Genomic DNA, 22567 nt, shown 5'->3' with positions numbered 1-22567 from the left:
AATTTTGGATTTTATCAATTTAGGGATATTTCATTTTATTAATAATCTTGACTTATATGCGGCATTGTCGGAATATTTTTTTTATAGAAAAAAAGCTATTATCTTATAGGGGTGTTCATCAACCGATCCAAACCGATTCAAACCGTGGTGACCGAACTGAAAAACCGATAACCGAATAAAACGAAAACCGAAAAATCAAAAACCGAAAAAAACCGCAAAATTTAATTGGATTGGATCGATTTTTCGGATGGGTTGATGAAAACCGATCCAATATATTAATTTTCTTCTACCTACTTGGGTTTTTCCCTAATCATAGCTCAAAAATTTCTAAATCCAAGACCTGTTAACCCATCAACTACACCCAAGAAAAAACCTAATCACATCTCATCGAAAAAAATTCATTTGTGTAAAGCTTCATATCTCATTGCCCAAAAAAAAAACTATATTATCGTTTACTGATGCTTTTGAATTTCAAAAAAAAAACTTACAAAACCAATATATACAAAAGATGTTATTTGCACAATAATCATGAAACAAATTTTAGAATTTTAAAAAAATCGAAAACCGATCCAATCCAAACCGAAAAAAATTGGATTGGATCAGATCGGATTTGAAAAAAATCCAAACCGAATGGATGATTAAATGATCAAACCGAAGGTATTGGATCAGATGATTTTTGCTTCCAAAACCGATCCAATCCAGACCGCGAACACCCCTATTATCTCGTGTATATGTTGTTTTGACTTATAGCTTTTATGTTGGGAGGACTTAGATAATCATATGTGAGTAAATATATAGTGCACCCGGCTCATGTGAGCCGCCCAAAGACAAGGAAAATGAAAAGAGAGAGAGAATAAGAAGAAAGAGAAAGAGAAAGAGAAAAGGATCAAGGAATTAATTTCCCTGTCCATCACTCATAAATCAAGGATTAGTCTAGAGAAATTTTGTCAATAATAAAAATATTCGAAAAATAATTATCAATATTTATAATTGTTTTGATTAGATATAACCATTATTTTTCACTTATTTAAGGATTTAATGTTTCTATTTTTACTGCACAAAAAATTTCTCTATCACACTCACATAAAAGTGAGTGAGTTCCATTGTAAAGAGAAGAGAAAGAAAATATTGATGGGACCCATTAACTTATATATTAGTGTAACAAAAATTTTTTATCTGTAATAAAAGAAGAAACATTTTTTCTTTATTTGAAATGTTTTATTGTGAAAGTGTAAAATACTGGAGAGAAAAATATTCTGTCTTCCTGGTTTGATATGTACTTTACATACATATATATATATATATATATATATATATATATATATATATATATATAGAGCTTAAAATCTCTGCAGCAGCCGTAGATAATGTTATCTACAGCTGACACAGAAAAGTGGGCCCCACGACTTTAAAAAAAAAAAACTCAGGATCCGTTGCCGTATCCTAGGATCCGGACGTGGATCCTTACTTGCTGTAGGTACAGTAGCTGTAGAAATCATTTTGCTATATATATATATATATATATATATATATATATATATATATATATATGGAGAGAAATCATTTGACTCCAGAGTAAGACTTATAGCTGTTGATTTTTGTCCATCCAACGATTATAGTTTAGGAAATTGTATTAATTAATTAATTATTAATTATACTATAAATGACAACCATTGATTTCCTAACCTATATATATATATATATATATATATATATATATATATATATATATATATATATATTATCAAATGTACAGTGACTGCACATAAGGATTGATGCAGTCATATAAAACTAAGTTGTTTTATAGTGTGAAAGCATTAAATATGGAGAATTATAACTATACAAAAATGAAAATAAATATAAAGCATTGAATATAGGAAATCATAACCATACAAAGATAGAAATAAATATAATATTTTCATTTTCTACAATTAATTTTGAACGCGAACTTCCTTTATCCCATCCGAAACGGCGTAGTTTTTAGGTGATTGCACTAATGCTTATATGCGGTCACATTACAAATTATTTTGCCATATATATATATATATATATATATGGACTTATCGTTTCTCAAGCTGCTTGAGATAATCTTATCTCCGGCTAGTAAATCATAACCGTACAAAGATGGATCAATGGTGATAAAAGAAGAGAGAGAAAAAGAGAATCATAACCATTCAAAGGTGAATCAATTAATATAAGAAAATAAATAAACAAAACGACATAGTTTTGGGGTAGCTGGAGATCAATTTATCTCAAGCTGCTTGAGAAATATTTTTTCATATATATATATATATATATATATATATATATATATATTATTTAAGGGGTTTATGAATGTTATGTAACATAAAGAAGTTTATGTCACACGACAGAGACAACACAAGTGAGTCCCATCAGTTTTTATAAAAAAAAATGATGCACAAACTTGGATTAGTCTTGGGGATGAGAATCAAATATCATGTAACATGATATTTGATTTCCCTATTATTTAATTAGAATAATAAATAGTAAATAATAAGAATTATTTGAGATTGATTATGATATAATCGCTATAAATTTTTATGTTCTTGTATACATAAGTCGTTTAATTAGAATCCTAATAATAACTTCTAATTGGGTCTAATTGAATCGCTACAAATCTGGATATAATAAAGGCAAGAATAAAACAAGGGTTCATTTTTTTAGCGTGAATATAGACAAGTTATTTGCATTAAGTCTAAAATGACGTTATTTTTGTACAAAAATTAAAATATTTTTATAATTATAATTTATTCTAATATTATAATAGAAATTTATTTGCATTCTCTGTAGCAACATTAAAGGAAAAATATCATAAATTAGGCTGAGCTCGTACTAACAAAAAGTTGATATGCTTAGGAATAATGAAATAAATCAAACATTAATTAAAATAAAAAACATTGATATGATTATGAAATAAGATTAATAGAAGATAAAAATTATCTACTATAAATTTAAAATAATGTCCTATTTTTTTTTCTGGTGTTAAAATAACACTATTTTTTATATCATGTCACAAGAGAAATATTTTTTTCTTATAAAATTATATTATATAAAAAAAACAAAAATGTGTTTCTCACGTAACGGTAGGATATTTTAGAAATTTTATGTACTGTTGAAAAAAAGGAATGATTGTATTATATTTCTTGGTTTTAAATTAATAAATAAAAATTGAATAATAAAGATTTGATAAAGATTATTTTTAAATATTAACATAACAACTTGCTAAGATTTAAAAGATATTTTATTTTTTAAAAGATACGTCGTTCCTAACCGAAGCATATTTTATATTGGCCGAATAAACGGCCCAGATTTCATCTTGTGCAAGATCCTCCACTTTATAATTAAAATAAAACCCCTTCTCACCTTCCCAAATCCCAATATTAACAGAAACCGCAAACAGCAGAAGAAGAAGAAGAAGAAATACTGATAAATTTTGCCTCATTGGATTACCATTTCTGTAGCAATTTTCTTCCTCATCTTGATGATCTTCTTCCATCACTGAATAATCTCCGATAATTTCTTCCGTCCCTGTGTATCTGCATCGCCATGATCTCAGTGCATGGCGACCGCCACCACCACACTGGTTCGGCTGCCACATCTCGGCCGCTGTTCACCGGAGATCGCATTGAGCCGTTCTCCAATAAGCCCGAGCCTTCCTCGCGCAGTCTCCTGGCGTTGAATGGTCATGATTCTACTGAAGGTTCATTTTAATCCGAAATACGATTAACTGATTTATTTATTTTTTCAGTTATATATCGTCATTGTCGTTACTGTTCTTGTTAAGTTATTTCAGCCAGAGGCTCGTCGTTCAGGTCGTTTTGCCCTCTATGCGCGCCAAAAAGAATGTATTTTAATTTTGGATTCAACTACTGTTGGAAATCATAGCCTCTTGGTCCCGAGATTCTGTTCTGATTTAAATACTCGAATAATAGTGTGTTCGAGCTGAAAATAAGTTTATAGTATGTTGATATTTCTTTTGCGGAATCTCGTATAAAATATGTATATCATGGTTAGGGTTTTAATAAGGCATGTTGTTACAACCGATTTGACCAAAGAATTGCTATTAGAATATTGCTGCTGTTATATTAATTAGTGGGTAGTTATTTATTTGTTTTGTTGTTTGAATTTCAATTTTGCTAAAGGATGGGTCATGGATGTTAGTGGAGCCTATTTAGCTGTTATTGAGTAGTTATTTTTATATTAGTGGTTGGCTTGTATTATCTATTTAAACCTTGAAGTATTTAAATAAAGGGCATGAACAAAAATTATTTGGAAAACACTATGTGGTGCAAGTGGTCAAGCTTCCTTAAAAAAGCAACCCTTCTATTGTTATTTTCCTTGTGCTATTTTCTACCAAGATAGGTAAAAAAGGTCAGAATAAGCCCTTGTATGTAGAATAAGCACAGGCATGGACGAACGTGTGGAGAGATTGGAAGATACGGTCTAGTCTTTGTTAGAGTAATTTAAGGAGATGTTTGCTTAACTTTCCAATAGGTTGGATGTTGTGGCCACTACACCAACACATTAGAAAAGGGATCATACTAGAATCAGTATGAACAATGAACCAAACACTGCTCCCACAATGCATCGGGTTTGCACACAACATACGCACCCAAGGTGGTGAAGTTGGATATTTTGTGATTCGATGATAATGAAGACCCAACAAGTTGGCTATGCCAGGCTAAGCAATTTTTCCAATATCATCGCACCTCAGAAGAAGAAAGAGTTCCACTGTTGTCTTTCCATCTCACTGGAGATGCTCTGTTGTGGTACCAATTACTCATCCAAGACCATCCGAATATCACTTGGTTGGAGTTTCACGATGAAATATTGCAACGTTATGGCGCCAATCAAGTTGTTGATTTCTTTGGGGAATTGACCAAGTTGCAGCAACACAGTAAGGTGCAGGAATACCAATGCCAATTTGAGAGGTTTCTTTCCAAGGTGGGACGATTGGAGATGGTCAAGGTAGGTAAGTTGCTTCATAAGTAGATTCTCTAAGACACTTAAGGTGGATTTGCAGGCCCTGCAAATCGGCCTACTTCTCTATCTTATGCTATTGGGCTTGCCAAATTCTAAGGGTGACAATTTTCAACACGATCCACTGACACGATACGAATACAACTCGAAAAATTTGTGTTCGGGTCAACCATTTTTCAAATTTGTGTTGTGTTAGGGTTGGCAAAAAATGACCGAAAAGATTCGTGTCGTGTCGTGTGTCAACCCGCGTACCCGAAATTGACCCGCATTAATTATCTTACAGGTTATTCGTGCTATGTCGTGTCGTAAACAGGTTATTTGTGTCTTACTGTGTTGTGTCGACCCGCATAATAGCACAATTTGTGGTTGACAGGTTATTCGTGTCATGTCGTGTCGTGTCAACCCACATAATAAGCGATACACTACGAGTTTGCAGGTTATTCGTGCATGTCATGTCAACCCGCAAAATAAGCAAGTCGTGTTCTTGTCGAATGTTTTAACCCGATTTTAAGTTCGTGTTGAGTGTATTCGTATTTGTGTCGACCAAAATCGCCACCCCTACCATATTGTGTAAGACCCAAAATAACAAGGATTATAGAGGTTGCAAAGCAAGTAACCCGACCCGCCCTGCTTTTGAAAGTGGGTTGGAAATTTTAACCCACCCTACCCGCCTCCAACCCACCCCGCCCTGCCAATACGCCAACGTATTGAAAAAGTGAAATTTTTTTAAAAATTATACTCGCCATAGATATAAAAAGTATTAAATGAAGACAAAAGAGGTATAAAAAAAATCATGAATTAATATTTTTAAAAAAAATTAAAAATTAAAAATTAAAAATTAAAAATTAAAATTAACCCTACGGGACAACGTGCCCCACCACGGTTTGAACCCGTTTTGTCCCGCCCTTAAGTTGGGCGAGTTGGAAATCCCATCCTAACCCGCTATTTATGGTGGGTTAAACGGGCCAACTCGACGGGTTGGACCAGTTTTGCCACCTCTAGGAATCCCTAACACTGCAAGTCCCTCCCCTTCCACCATTAATAACCTAACTCAGAACCAAAACCTATTGGTCAAACGATTGCTCTTTGATGAAATCTTGGAATGATGACGAAAGGAAGTTCTTTCAATTTAATGACACTTGTGAACTTGGCCACCACTGTAAGAAGTTGTTCGCGATTCACCGTCATGGAGGGTAGTGACTGAGAAGTTGATATGGAACTGGAAGAAAAGCCCCTCGATAGGGGAAAGCAGAAGTAAAAGGGACAAGATTGGATGGGACAGAGAATTGTTATAGCCGATTTGACCAAGTCAGGGAATTGCTACTAGAATATTTCTGTTGTTATTTTAATTAGTGGGTAGTTATTTATTTGTTTGTTTTGTTATTTGAATTTGCCTATATAGTGTTAGGGGTAGTTATTTTTATGTTACTGGTTGGCTAGTGTTATCTATTTTAATCTTGAAGTATTTGAATAAAGGGAAGCAGAAAAACTTATTTGAAAAGCACCGTGTTCAAGAGGTTAAGCTTCCTCAATAGACCTTCCCTTCTATTTGTTATCTTCCTTGTGCTATTTTCTGCCAATATAGGTAAAAAGGGCCAGAACAAGCCCCTGTATGTACCACATGTCTAACCCTGAATATTCTTTATTTGACATTTTCAATCTAATATATTTCTGATTGTGATCCGAAATAGACTATGTTCTTACCTTTTAGTGTTTTTGTTTTTGGGTGAACCAATTAGAAAAACTGTTATTATCTCTTCTGCTATTGAGTCAGAGGACTAATAGTTTTATGTATACTTTCCCTTTTATGCAAAATTGGCGCTAATTATTATAATCTTTATATTTTCTTTCCGCAGGTGCTGACTTGCATTTATCACTTGCACACCAAATGTACAAGGCTGGCAACTATAAGCAAGCGCTAGAGCATAGTAACTCTGTCTATGAGAGAAATCCACTACGCACTGACAACTTATTGCTCATGGGTGCAATTTATTACCAGGTTTCCTTATCTGCCAGTTTTTGGACCATTTTTTTAGGATGCTTAGCATTAGCTTGTAGTTCTTTTGTACTGCATTCTCAACTTGTGGTACTATTTGTGTGCAGTTGCATGATTTTGATATGTGTATTGCAAAAAATGAAGAAGCACTTAGGATTAAGCCACAATTTGCTGAGTGTTATGGGAACATGGCAAACGCATGGAAAGTAAGTAACCACTGCTGCTAACCTGGTCTGACTATGATGGAACTTGTTCTACTATTTTTTATGCTGTTGGAGGATGACATGCATTTTCTATAGAATTAATAGTTTTCTTTTGTGATTTTAATATGTGCAGGAAAAAGGAAACATTGATCTTGCAATTCACTACTACGTGCTTGCCATCGATGTCAGTGTGCAATTCAGGACCTATAATATTGTTTATACATGTTTTTTCTCTTATCAATTGTCTTATGAACTTATACATTCTTGTAGTCTAGTTTTTTTCGTTTCTTTATTTTCACTCCTCTAAAATGTTTTAGTTTAGTTCTAATGTTTCTACAAGAAAGTTCCTATTATTTGTGTCTGGAAACTGAAAGCACATTTATGATGACATACCTTTTATAAATTCAATTCTATTATGAATCTGATTCTGTTTATTATTTTTTTGGTTGGCTATCATAATATCTTCCTTTGTTGATTTTCAGTAAAATCAATATTTTCTTAAGATTGCACAGGTCTCAGTCTTATAATTGATGTAAAATTTTATCATATATGCCCCTTGCAAGTAAGCAACAGAACCAATGGGTGTTCTCAGGTTTAAATTTTTAAGTTTATTTTTTTGGGTCTTTAATTGTTTGTTTCTTTTTCTTCTTCTTCCTCTTCAATCAGTTTATTCTTATTCAATTACACAACATTTAAGAAGACCCTAACGGTCCCCCCCCCCCCCCCCCCCTTTTTTTTTTAACTAATGCTACTCCTTATCTTCTCGGCCCACATGGCTAGCCCTTTGCTTATTTCTTCTCTTATACATATGAATTATTGGTGGTTTCCTTACAATATCTTAGATCACCTTTATGCCTTAAGCACCATGTCACAGTCAAATCTTCTTACTACTTACAACTGCAATTTTACATTGATTTTGGTCACTTATTGAGTCAAACCCCCGTTAATACTCACAATTTTTTTGAGGATTTTCGGAGGGAATCATGTTCTTCCTGCAATCAGACGACTGTCTTCCAAATGAAACTAATTATGTTCAAACTAACAAAATATGTATTTCTTCTCTTAAAGCTGCTGTTCTGCACTCTAGTTTAGTTTTAAACACATGCATTTTGTTGCATTTGGGCTGAGTAAATCACAGGGTTTCACATGATATAATAAACGTTACATGAAATTCGTCTGCTATGATCCTCCAATCTTTTTGTTATATGCATTTCTTTCCATGTCTAGTAGTTTTCCCCCTCTCATTTGTTGCAATTTTTCCTTTATGTCCTTTCCTGTCTGTTATTATGTCATCCTGGATTAGATCATTTATCTTTGTTTTTGTTCTGTTGTTGTAGGTTAATCCCAATTTTTCTGATGCATGGTCAAATTTGGGTAGTGCATACATGAGTAAAGGAAGACTTGCTGATGCATCACGGTGTTGTCGCCAAGCACTAGCTATAAATCCTCTAAAGGTATCTGTAATACCCCATATTTTTATTAACTTTAATCTTATGCTTTTTAGTTAATTTGAGGAGCTCAAACTTTTAAGTTTCGAGGACGAAACTTCTTTTAAGGAGGGTAGAATGTAATACCCCATATTTTTATTAATAAAATAATAATAATAATAATAATATAATAATTTTTTTATGGATAATAATGATATTTAGTATTTTTGTAATTAATAATATTGGTATTTAATATTTTTAATTAATGAGTTAATAATAGTTAAAATAGTAAGAGGTAAGATAATAATAATAGTAATATTATTTGGTTTATGTGATAATATATATAAATATATATATATATATAAATATATATATATATATATATATATATATATATATATATATTAGATGATAAATCATGATTAATTGATTTATTAATTGATTGGTGATTTATGCATTAATGTTTGATTGGATTAGGATGAGTCAACAAACATAAATTGTTTAGATATGATGAGTCAACAAACATAAATTGTTTAGATATGATGAGTCAGCATTGAGTCAGTAATGTATAAGCCCAAAACTTCAACTATAAATAGAGACCTAGCCTAACCAAACCAATTCACTCTCCTCTACTACTCTCTCTCTTCTCACTCCAAAAAGTTTATTTTAATTATTTTCAATCTTTATATTTTTTTTGATTATCAACCGGTTCTCTGTCCCAAATTACTCTTCTCTTCTAGAAGTTAGCAAAAACGGAGACCAGGTAATCCTAATCCCTAGAGAGTCATAGATTATATTGATATGAATTTTGGTATATGTAATCCTATTCGTAGGTTATTTCTTTTATATAAAACTTGGATGTAATCCTAATCCCTAGGTATTTTTAGATTATATTTTATGTGAAATTTGGTATACGTAATGCTCTAGGTGAATGTAAGATAGTTTTATATTAAATTTGTTGAATGTAATCTTAATCCTTAGAAAATTTTAGGATGTTTTCATGTATTATATGTAACCCTTAGGGTATTTAAATTGTTATGCAGAAGGCATAGAGTGTAATCTTTTATTCTCCTTTTCTATTCCTTTTCACATTGTGGTTCATTTGTTTTGGTGGTGATTTATAATTGTTTATGTAATCTTGTCTCTGTGTAATACAGGTTGATGCCCATATCAACTTGGGGTATCTAATGAAAGCTCAAGGGTTGGTGCAAGAAGTAAGTCCTGACATTTGATATGCATTTTTTATTTTCATTTTATTTCTATACTTAGTAATACTTTTGACATTTTTATCGGACCTGTAATTTAGCTTCTTGTAATATGAAATCTTCTAGCTTGGGAGATTACACTATTTTAAATGACCTTTATGACAAAGTGCAACATTTCTAGAATCGGATTTTTGTGCACCACATCATATTGCTTTAGCCAATATAGCTTCTCTTAAGAGCAATTGGGCTCCCTCTTTGGGATGATTCTCTACTGGATTCCCCAGTACTAGCTCTACCACTTCCTGTTCCATTAGTTTTTCCTCGTTGGAGATTATACTTTTTTAAGAACTTTTCTTTCACAGTGCTTCTTATCCAGACTTAGGTGTACTGCATGTCCAAATGTGGTTGCTAGAGCCAGTACAGTTTCTTGATTGTAATTTGGTTTTCTTGTTTGAGCTATTTCTCCTGATAGAGACCAACAACTCAAATACAGAAATAACACAAAGAACAAGGACTTTGGCCTGAATAATCAGATTTTATATATTCATCAAGAGACAATTCAAATGATAGTGAAACAGAGACAATTACAGAACAAGGAAAAATTACAATGAACATGGAAATGAAATAACAATGTAGAAATGTAAAAGTAATGTGAGACAATTGGAGAGGCCTCACTCTCTCCCAAGTTCCAATCCCAATTCCAGAATCTCGATGCCTTTACCATGCTACCTTCCCTATATATAACTAACTCAAGGTCATCTTGCATTCCATTCTGTTACGGGGTAATTTGGGAAACTCTTAGCTGACGTGGCAGCAGCTGTGTATTAGTTAAATACCCCTAAGGGGTGGTATCGTATCACTCTACCACTTCCAGTTCCATTAGTTTTTCCTCGTTGGAGATTATACTTTTTTAAGAACTTTTCACAGTGCTTCTTATCCAGACTTAGGTGTACTGCATGTCCAAATGTGGTTGCTAGAGCCAATACAGTTTCTTGATTGTAATTTGGTTTTCTAGTTTGAGCTATTTCTCCTGAATGAGTGGCATCCTTATGCATTCTGCAGTCCATTCCCATCTCCCATTTCTTATAGCGAGATAAAAAAAATAGTGGCTTTGTGCTTTCCAGGAGTACTTAGTATTTTAACCCTACATCCCCTGTTTACATTTTAGTGTTACTGATTTAAACAATTGGTGCATGAAAATGTGTTCAAATTCACAGTTCGATTCAGATATCAAGTTGTTGTCCACAAGCCAGGCTCAGATGATGGTTGATCTTCTTGTAACTTCCATATGCACGACTGCAAATAGTCAGAATCTAACATTTTGTGCAGGCATATAGTTGTTACATTGAGGCATTGCGCATTCAACCTACCTTTGCTATTGGATGGTCAAATCTTGCCGGTCTGTTCATGGAGTCTGGTGATTACAAGAGAGCCCTTCAGTATTATAAGGTATGTATCTTACATTACCTGCCTAACTGAAATTCTTAGACTTTTGACACAAGGGGGCAGTGCATCAGATTGCCTAACCAGGGACAGTTTTCCATATTATATGCTAGTAATGGTGCGCATTTCCTAAATGTTTTGCATTTTCTGCTATGTTCCTGATGCTGATATAATCAGATATAACTGCTTAAACAATTCTATCAGCTATATGATCTAATTTTATTTTATTTTTTAAATATTTTCAGGAAGCATTGAAACTCAAACCTTCCTTTCCTGAAGCATTTCTGAACCTGGGGAATGTATACAAGGTAAGCTGTTAAGCAAGATGTTAGCTTCATAGGTTGGATGCAACTAGTACCTTGATTGTAATTGGAGGAACCATGAAAGTTTTCCTTTATCAGGCTTTGGGGATGCATCAAGAAGCTATTGCATGTTACAAACATGCTCTTCAGACACGACCAAACTATGCTATGGCTTATGGTGAGTTCTGTTGTTCTATATCTGTTTCCTGCTAGTTTTATTTCTTTGTAAAACATTAGTGTATATAGCTTACCCTTTTTTCCTTCTTTAAAAAGTCTGGCTTTGGTGTTCTGTGTATTGTTAGCCATGACCTTCTGATAATCATGTTGTGGATAATCAGTTTAATTAAAAAAAAGGATCTTATGAATACTCAGTTATATAAACAATTATACAACTGTAAGTCGTGGACTATTTTTTTCTAAAATCACTTTAATAGAGATGACACAACTTCAATGGGGGCATTGACATATTATAACATAATTTCTTTTGCGGTTTTGCATTACATATGTGTGTGCCTGCATGTGATATTTTATTTTCATGACTTTAGCTCAATTCAGGAAATTAATGGCTTGCAGAAAAAATAAAAATAAAAAAAACTTCCTTTATGTTGCCTTGACTTCTGGTCTCTGGCCTGTTTTGTTCAATGCATATGACTACAACTGCTTCTTACTGCAGAGTTTCTATTTAAACCCAAATCGATTTGCATGATAAGTGTTAAGAATGGACAATAACAATGTAAAAGATTATAACAATCACATCCAGCTGTCTACTGTCCTAAGGCTGATCCAAATATGCTTTTCACATGGCATTATGCTTGTTTACAATTTACAGTCTAGTAAACTCGACCTCTGCTAAATTGCTAATTATTTTGAGCATACTGTGTTTAAAATGGGGGAATAGGTAATTTGGCCGGTACATATTATGAGCAAGGGCAACTGGATATGGCAATTCTACACTATAAGCAAGCTGTTTCTTGTGACCCCAGATTTTTGGAAGCTTACAATAGTTTGGTAGGTTTTATTGTTTTCACACAGTATAGTTTGGATTTTGGAAATAGCCTAAATTTGAGATTTTACGTGCAACTGTTTAATATTTTCTTTGATTTTCTTTTTCCACATGTAGGGAAATGCGCTAAAAGATGTTGGCAGAGTGGAGGAAGCAATCCAGTGCTTCAATGTATTCTTTTTGACTTTTATGCATTACATTTATTTTTAAATTTTTATGCCTTCATTATATTTCCATCCTACTCAACTTACACTATTGTGTTGTGAAGCAATGCCTTGCCTTGCAATCTAACCACCCTCTAGCACTGGCCAATCTTGGAAATGTATACATGGGAAGGTATGTGGTCCCCATATCTTCATGTTAATGTTAATAATTCTGTTGGACTGGAATAATTGCTGTTTTGCAGGAACATGATGTCTGCTGCTGCTTCATATTACAAGGCTACACTAAGTGTGACTACTGGATTGTCTGCTCCTTATAACAACCTCGCCATGATATACAAGCAGCAGGTGTTAAAAATTTAAAATTTAGACTAAAATTCCATCTCAGTTGATACTAAAGTTAATGCCTTAACAGGGTGTTTTTGTGTTAGTGTTGGTAGCTTGTTGGGCTTGCTCTATGTATGCTTTGTGGGGTGTTTTTCTTTGATTTGTTTTGGTTGGGGGGGGGGTGGGGGGGGGGGGGGGGGGGGGGGGGGGCATATCGTGCTACAATGAGGTTATCCGCATTGATCCCTTGGCAGCTGATGGGCTTGTATATAGGGGCAATACATATAAGGAGATTGGTAGAGTTAGTGAAGCTATTCAAGATTATATATGTGCAATTACTGTCAGGCCCACTATGGCTGAAGCCCATGCTAATTTGGCTTCAGCATATAAGGACAGGTATACTGACTTTAAGTTTTGCTTCTTGTTGGGGAAACCCATATCACTATTACTTTAGAAACTATATAATTCCAAAACATTGTTAGCAGTGCCCCCGAAATCAAAATACCTTTTTTTCCTGATATTGAGGTTGAGCCATTGAACTTCTTACATCTTTGAGTTTATTTTTATTTTTTGGGCTGTTATTTACATGTTCTGTGTCAGAAATTTTGAAGCTTCTTTTTGTATTGTTTGGATTTTGAACCCCTTCCATTTTCCTCACTCTAATCAAAGAATTGACTTCTGGAAATACTAGCTCCAGAGACTGGATCATATACTCGAAACTCATCTTTTTTAATTATTGCAGTGGGCATGTAGAGTCTGCTGTGAAGAGTTATAGACAGGCATTGATTCTTCGTCAAGACTTTCCTGAAGCAACTTGTAATCTCCTACATGCACTTCAGGTATTGTATGTTATGCATTTGGTGGAGCATCTTTTGATAGAGAACTTTCACGTTTGCCTCAGCATGAGTTTATTCTTGGTGATTTATGTCCTAATACACAATCCATACATTTGTAAAAGAATTTGTTGCGAAATCGGCAAGTATACCGTTCGTTTCAAGTAATAAAAGTGATAAGTAAAGTTCATTCCCTCGAGGATTAATGCACCAAATACTAAATTAACTCTTCCCCTTAATTTGGAAAAACTCGGTTTGATTGTGAAAATATTTGTCAACAGAAGTTTAATGACAATGAGAATCAAACGCATTTAGGAAATATCAAGAACATCAAAGAAAATGTGAATAATTGAATTTGTAAAAGAACTGCAGCCAGGATGCACTTCACCTCTGATCCTCCTTTATATTCTTAAATTGAATTTTATAACTAACTAATTTATTAGCTCAGACAATTCATTATTTCCCTATTAAATAGTTGAACCCTAATGTCTTAGTGTTTTCAACCCTTTAACCCAATTAGAATCCTAGTGTCCTAGTAATTCCTCTTGAATTAAGCTTTAAGCAAATGAATTAAACAGTTTGCAATCTATATAAGCCTATGTCTAGATCATACACAGATTGTTATTCTACCCTTGTCTAGATTAAAATTCCAATATTACTATTGTGAGCTCTAACCCTCAAAACCCTATAATAGAGTGATCAATTCTACAAAGGATGTGGAAAAATTAACACAGGCAGAATAAAACTAACTAAATTAAATTAATTATAAAAACAATTTAAAAATTAAAAAGGATTCACATTGGATCCGTGATCCCAACTACAAAAAGAAAACTAGCTAGACATATCTGGCTTTAACAAATTAAAATAGTAAAAAGAAATCATAACAAAGAAAGAAAAGAAAAAGATGAAGAAGAAAGATCAATGGTCTTCAATCTTCAAGTTCTCCGGAATCCTGATCTCCAGCGTGAGTCTCCTCTGAATATTGCTGCCTCTGTCGAATTACTGGTTTGTCATCTTTCTTTTTCTGAACCACCTTCGGCTTTTCTTAAGGAGTAATCACAATTCCGCTTCTTGTAACAATTGAGTTGCAGTCTTCTCGTGGATTGACTATAGTGTTACTTGGAAATTGACCTTTATTTCTCTCATCAAGCTGCCTAGACAATTGGCCTATCTAATTCTCCAAGTTCCGGATGGAAGCATCTTGATTCTTATGATAGGCTCGTGTCTCATTTATGAAAGCATCAATGGTCTGGATATGGTCATTGGTGGTTTTAGAAAGCTGCAGCATTGCTTTCTTCAATTCAGACGGCTCCTTATGTGGAATAGGAGGAGGTTGTAAGTAATTGTTGGATTTGTAATCCAAACCTCCCCCTTGAACTCTCCTTTGGAAGTTGCTTCCTTGAGCATTGTTCTGATTCCTCTGGAAGTTCTGCGGTGGTCTTGGATCATACCAGACTCCATTAACTTGAAACGGCTCAGATCCGACAAGTGTTGGGCACTCGTTAGTCTCATGCTCTCCTTTGCAATACTCACAATTAACTGAATTAACTTGAGCTGTAGAGACTTGCATCTTGTCCAACTTAGCATTCATACTGGCGAGCTGTTGAGTTATGATCTTATGTTCAGCTAAAATAGCATCATTATTCCCCAATTGAAGAAGTCCCTTCTTAGGTTGAACTGCCATAGATGCATTCTCGTTCTTTGCCATGTAGTCAATCGGCTCTAAAGTTTGAGCTGCTGTCTTCTTCCCTATGGTTCCACCAGCTGCACCATTGACAACCATTCAGGAATCTGGTGTCATCCCATTGTAAAAGACCCTGACTTTCTTACCGTCTGGCAAATCATACTAGGGGCATTTTCTGATCAGTTCTTGAAATCTGGTCCAAGCTGCACATAGAGTTTCTCTTGGTTGCTAAGTGAAGTTGGTAATTTCATTAACCAACTTGTTGTATTTCTACATGGAAAAGTGTTCAGCAAAGAACTTGGCTGCCAGATCGTCCCATGTTCTGATATTGTTGGGGCTTATCTATCCAACCATCTGAGGGTTTTCCCTGTTACAGAAGGAAACAATCGGAGTCTAATTGCATCATCTGATACTCCGTGGTGCTTGGAATTTTAATCTAGACAAGGGTAGAATAACAATTTGTGTATGATCTAGCCATAGGCTTATATAGATTGCAGACTGTTTAATTCATTTGCTTAAAGCTTAATTCAAGAGGAATTACTAGGATTCTAATTGGGTTAAAGGGTTGAAAACACTAAGACATTAGGGTTCAACTATTTAATAGGGAAATAATGAATTGTCTGAGCTAATAAATTAGTTAGTTATAAAATTCAATTTAAGAATATAAAGGAGGATCAGAGGTGAAGTGCATCATGGTTGCAGTTCTTTTACAAATTCAATTATTCACATTTTCTTGATGTTCTTGATATTTCTTGAATGTGTTTGATTCTCATTGTCTTTAAATATCTGTTGACAAATATTTTCACAATCAAATCGAGTTTTTCCAAATTAAGGGGAAGAGTTAATTTAGTATTTGGTGCATTAATCCTCGAGGGAACGAACTTTACTTATTACTTGAAACGAATGGTATACTTGCCGATTTCGCAACAAGTTTTTAGCGCCGTTGTCGGAAATTATAAAATCAAGATTTAATGGAGTGAGATATAGATTGGCGGATGGTATGCCTTAGAACGGAATGGAGAAAAGCTATAAGCATGGTGGAGGGTTAGACCCGTTGTTATTCCTATGTTCCAGATGGTCCTTTTTTAGTCCTTTTCCTCTTCATTTTCCCCTCTTCTTCTTTTTCCTTTCTTTTTTACTTATATATATATATATATATATATATATATATATATATATTACTATTTTATTTATTTATTTCTATTTTTTTTTATTTTTAATTTTTCAACCTTTTTGTATCTTTTATTTGGGCTCATCTACCACCGACCCCAATTAATTTGGGATAAAGGGTGCTGTTGATGTTGATGTTGATGTTGACACAATCCATACATTTAAGTGGCCATTGGGGTTGGTAGGTTTCACATAAATAGTATTGGTACGGTCATGCATGAAGTCATAATTTGAATCATGCCATCTACGTAAGTATACGTTGTGGCCCCTCTATTATTGGTAAATACCTTATTTTTGGCTTTTGTATCTACCTTTGATAATTGATATCACTCCATCTGCTCGTATGCACACAGTGGAAAATTAATGTTTATACATTTCTCTGCTTATGTGGGATTATCTGATGTATATATGTTTATTGTAGTTTCCACAATGCTTTGATTTTCTAATTTCATGAACCAAGTGCGGTTAATATGACATTTTGAAGTAATATAGTTTATAATTTTTTTGGCATCAATTGGTTAAATCTGTCATCATGTTGCAGTCTGTCTGCAGTTGGGAGGATCGTCATACAATGATCGGTGAAGTGGAAGGGATTATCAGGAGGCAAATTAATGTCAGGATCAATTCATTATCTATTTTAATCTTCTTAATCAAATATATGATATGGTGCACATATGGTTGTGTTGAACTTGAAAATGGTTCAATTGTTATCATCTTCTGTTTAATAGATGTCAGTTCTTCCTAGTGTCCAGCCATTCCATGCATTAGCATATCCATTTGACCCAATGCTTGCTCTGGAAATCAGGTATGATTTTTTAACTAGACATATCCAATATAGAAAGGAAACTGTGCTAAAATAAATTTGTTTTCCTTTGTTTCGTAATATGTTTTTCGCTCACTGTTTGCAGTCGTAAATATGCTGCACACTGCTCCTTAATTGCATCTCGTTTTGCTCTTCCTCCGTTCAGCCATCCTCCGCCTATTCCAATCAACAATGAGGGAGGATATGAGAGACTTAGGGTTGGGTAAGTTCTAATTTCTTTACTAGTATCTATATTTCTCTCTCCCAAACTTTTTTGGTATATTTTCTCTTTTTATATTTTAACTATGGGAATCTCTTTGTTTTGAGATGTAGGTATGTGAGTAGTGACTTTGGTAATCACCCCTTGTCACATCTCATGAGATCTATTTTCGGCATGCACAACAAGAAAAATGTTGAGGTATAAACTTGGTTTAATTCAATCCGTGTCTTCTTCCTTCTATTTTTGGTTTGTACTTAATGGTCTATATATGTAGGTGTTCTGCTATGCCTTGAGTCCAAATGATGGTACTGAATGGAGACAAAGTATTCAGTCTGAAGCAGAGCACTTTGTGGATGTATCTGCCATATCATCTGATACCATAGCAAAAATGATTAACAAGGATAAGATACATATACTTGTCAACCTTAATGGTTACACAAAGGTTGCTTCTTATCTGGAAGCCATTCTTGTGTGATTTTTGTAGTAAATCAAAATTCATTATAAATTTGATTTTTATAAAATCAAAATCGTTGGTTTATATTATTTGTGTACAACATTTGACAGCAATATTTTTTTGTGTGAAACCTGAATTGTTGTTTGCTTGATGTTATTGTCCTTGTTTTGTTGCAGGGTTCCAGAAATGAGATATTTGCTATGCAACCTGCCCCAATTCAAGTTTCATATATGGGATTCCCGGGGACAACAGGGGCTACTTACATAGATTACTTGGTCACCGATGAGGTGAGACACTCAACGTAGTCCATCAAAATAGAGAGCTTATTGTTTTTTCTTTGGACTCAGCTGACATTTATTCTTATTTTTCTTTTTACTTCTAATTTTTCTTATAGTTTGTTTCACCACTACGGTTTGCGCATATTTATTCTGAGAAGCTCGTCCATCTTCCCCATTGCTACTTTGTAAATGATTACAAACAGGTTTTTTTTAACTCAGAAGGGAGAACTTTTTGGATTCAATTCATTGATTCGTGTGTTGTTTGTTGTGTGTTTAGATGCATGGCATTGATTTTATTGTTGTGCTGCATAATTTGTTTGCTCAGAAAAATCAGGATGTTTTAGATCCAAAATGCCAGCACAAACGATCAGACTATGGTTTACCTGAAGATAAATTTTTATTTGCATGCTTCAATCAACTGTACAAGATGGATCCCGAAATCTTTAATACATGGTAATGTCAGCATTCTCTTTATCGCTTGGCTAGATAAAAAATGATTGCTCAACTATTTCTTTTCATGTCTTTCATAAAAAACCAAGCCTTATAGGGTTGGCTGCATGGATCAATAACACTATTGTGCTCTATCAAAAGAGAAATTCTTGTATAGACCCTGTCTACATACTGTCTGTGTACTAAACCAATCAATAATTGGGAAATTATCACTTTAAATGTAAAATAATTGTGTGGCTCAAGAATTTATGTAATAATTTAATATAAAATGATGTGTTAATTGCTAATTTGTTTAGTCTCCACAACTTGTGTGGATGAGGTCTAAGAATTTCTCCTATTTGAAACCATCCTTTTCATTTATTCTATTTTTCCGCAAAATTGGTTAATTGTTCATTTATTCTATTTTTCTCCTATGGTTGTCTGCTCTTAGGTGCAATATTCTTAAACGAGTACCCAATAGTGCACTTTGGCTCGTGAGATTTCCTGCAGAAGGTGAAATGAGACTGAGGGCATGTACGTGGGTTTGTTTAATGACCTGCTTTTGTAAAAGTTATGTGATTGGTGTTGTCTGGTTCATTTTTATTATTGCTCCAATGGGCATTGGGCATTGGCCTTGCGGATACTCATGGCACCTTTTACTATCTCTTTTTTTTTTATTTGCTGCATAATTGTAATACTTAGTGTAGCAGCTTTTGGTGAAAAAATTTCCTCCATTTTGGTCCTCCTTTCTGATCAGTGGACTTCCTTTAGATGCTGCTGCACAAGGGGTACAGCCAAATCAGATTTTTTTCACTGATGTAACAATGAAGAATGAACACATAAGGCGAAGTGCTCTAGCAGACTTATTTCTTGACACGTAATTTCATCTCTACTTTTTGTCTCGCTTCTTTACATTTGCTGATTCCCCCTCCCCCTTATTTTTCTGTTGTAGTTTTAGTTGTTTACTTTATTTTTTTACCTTTTAATATGCTGGTTATGTTTTCTTTTAGGCCTTTATGCAATGCACATACAACAGGAACAGATATATTATGGGCAGGTTTGCCGATGGTGACTCTTCCTCTTGAGAAAATGGCTACTAGAGTTGCTGGGTCACTCTGTCTTGCCACGGGACTTGGGGAGGAGATGATTGTTAGCAGGTGAGTACTTGTTTGTATTTGATTTTAAAGTAAACCTCATTTTCTTCGCCAAAGATACAAGCACTATTACTTTATTTTTAGAAAGACTTTTATCATCTATTTAGTGCCTCAATAACTTAAAGGGTCATCATTTTTGTCTTTCTGTTACCCTCCATTGGAAGGCTGTCTAATAGACGTTGAGGTGGCCAGTTATCTGCTTGTGTGGATGCTGATGTAGCCTGTCATCTCCTTGTCATTTTATTGTCCATTATAGGGCCTTCTGGCAGAGGGTATCACTGTAACAGATGGTAAAAAATGATGACACTTCAAATTATTACTAAATTGATGTCAGAAATTGTTTGAAATATAAAGTGATGACACTTGTATCTTAGGAGGACGAAAATGGGAGTTTACTCTTGATTTTACTTTTGTGCTGGTTGAGTTCTCTTGAAGCTTGGTATCATGATCCTCTTTTAAAGATTAGTATAGTGCAAATGTTCTTATGGCTGACATTATTGCTGGCAAAATGGTAGTACTTTCACTGAACAATCTACTTTTGGGGTAAACTTTGCATAAATTGATGTTTAAAATCAAATTTAGTCAAATCAGATGTGCTGCTGTATTCTGTTTATTTTATCTACATATTATTTCGATTATTCAGCTTTGAAGTGCTTTGCTTTATTGTCTTTTTTCTTGAAATATTTGTTGTCTGTTATTTGACAGTTATTTGCTATTTTCCTGTTTCATGTGTTTATGTCGTAATATATGATGGAAGATATTTCTTTAATTTTGAACTAATTGTTTTTTGAAACCATTTAGCATGAAAGAGTACGAAGACAAGGCAGTATCGCTGGCTTTGAATCGCGCAAAGCTTCAAGCTCTTACTAATAAGCTCAAAGCAGTCCGCATGACTTGCCCTCTGTTTGACACAGCCCGCTGGGTGAGTTTGATATGTATTTTATATGATCTGTGGCTTTTCCCTTGTCTGTACGGTGAAATATTAAGTTATTCTGAATGGTTGTTGCAGGTGAGGAATCTCGAAAGAGGATATTTTAAAATGTGGAATTTGCATTGCTCTGGTCAACGTCCTCAGCATTTTAAGGTCACTGAAAATGATCTGGAATGTCCTTATGATAGATAGATCTAGGAATTAGATGGGAGTGTAGATAAGAAATCAAGAGAAAGTAGTAATTACTTGCAATGTGGATGGATTCCGAGTAATTCAGGTCAGAACAATTGTGTCCTACTTTTACCTATTAAAGAAAATATTTGCTTCTTAAATTTTGCCATGCTTTATTTTTTGGACTATATTTTTCTCATGTTATATGAGATAACATTGTCTTACGTAGAGACATAATTAGGTATGTCTCACAACTAAAAAAAAGAAAAAAAGAAAAAAAAATGTTGCTTGGATTTCATTGGATGTGTAACATGAGATAAACTTTTTTATGTAACATGAGAAAAACATTTCTCTTATATTTTATAGAAAAAATGACAAACACTTTTCTTTTTTTTACATGGGAGTTTGTTTTGTCTTTAGAAATACTACCGGGCTTCCTTACTTACAAAAAAAAGAAAAATACTACGGGGCTAACAGACCAAAATCAAACGCTAGGCAAGAACAAGAACAACACGATCGAATTGCTTTTTTATATTCGTACCCAGCTAGGTTTCCTATGAAACTTTTCGGTTATGTTTGAATTGATAGAAAGATATAGAATTGAAGGAATATGATTAGTTATTCAACTTGTCAAAAAGTAAAAACGACGGTCTGTATCTCCAATGGGTGAAGCATATCGATCTGACGATGATTGATGAGGTGATGGTACAGACCAAAGTTCAATAGTGGAGAAGATGATCCCACTTTAGAAGGTGAGGTACTCTATTTATAGGATAGGGAAAATTCTCTTTTAAAGAGGAAAATGTGATGTCATAGCTGTTTTAGTTCTATGGACCCACAATAGTGTGAGGGTGTGTGACTCTTGAGTGGAAAATGTCATGCATGAGGGGGATATGTATAACTAGGAGCCAAGTGCCCTGAAGGTAAGGTCATTCAATTGGTCCAAATGAGTTGTCATTGTTTAAGTTAGAATAGAATTAACATGATTAAATTTATTTCGTCTTCTTCCATTTAACATCTTGTTTTCTTTCCTTCAATTAAGAGTACGAATTAAGATCGGGAAGTGATTTTGTTCCTGGTTGGTTTTCACAATCCAATACCTACTGGCATATAAAAACTCGTTAAGAAGTCACACTCCTGCCTCTCGATAGGGAGAATATAGATCTTACTTTAAAAGATTTCTCACTTTCTACACAGCTCATCTATCGTATACGATAGTGGAGCAATTTCTCACCAACAACAATGAGGAGTGGAAAAAAACGGTTAGGCTCCTCTTTCTCTCTTATAGTATTAGGAAATATGATTTCCACCCGTATAAAGTCATATTCTCTCATTGAAGAGGCATCTAAAAATCACTATAGTCATGAGTTATT

General features: G+C 34.0%; 1 protein-coding gene across 1 annotated transcript; it reads left to right on the top strand.

Moving 5' to 3' along the window:
* The first annotated feature begins 3324 nt into the window (after window positions 1–3324).
* On the top strand, window positions 3325–21324 carry LOC133309589 (probable UDP-N-acetylglucosamine--peptide N-acetylglucosaminyltransferase SEC). Its single transcript, XM_061510383.1, has 29 exons — window positions 3325–3721; window positions 4115–4117; window positions 6858–7000; window positions 7105–7203; window positions 7334–7384; window positions 8538–8654; window positions 9785–9841; window positions 11162–11281; window positions 11521–11583; window positions 11677–11755; window positions 12476–12585; window positions 12698–12751; window positions 12849–12916; window positions 12987–13088; window positions 13261–13464; window positions 13811–13907; window positions 17297–17368; window positions 17484–17560; window positions 17664–17780; window positions 17891–17975; window positions 18052–18219; window positions 18408–18518; window positions 18626–18712; window positions 18835–18962; window positions 19390–19472; window positions 19710–19815; window positions 19949–20095; window positions 20894–21014; window positions 21102–21324. The coding sequence occupies exons 1-29, from the start codon at window positions 3568–3570 to the stop codon at window positions 21213–21215; spliced, it is 2937 nt and encodes a 978-aa protein (XP_061366367.1). The 5' UTR covers window positions 3325–3567; the 3' UTR covers window positions 21216–21324.
* The last annotated feature ends 1243 nt before the right edge of the window (window positions 21325–22567 follow it).

This window comes from Gastrolobium bilobum, unplaced genomic scaffold (assembly GCF_033153095.1).
Source record: "Gastrolobium bilobum isolate Gb01-03AN ecotype WA unplaced genomic scaffold, APGP_CSIRO_Gbil_v1 utg10104, whole genome shotgun sequence".
Lineage (NCBI taxonomy): Eukaryota > Viridiplantae > Streptophyta > Magnoliopsida > Fabales > Fabaceae > Gastrolobium > Gastrolobium bilobum.
This window is presented reverse-complemented; position numbering and strand designations above follow the sequence as displayed.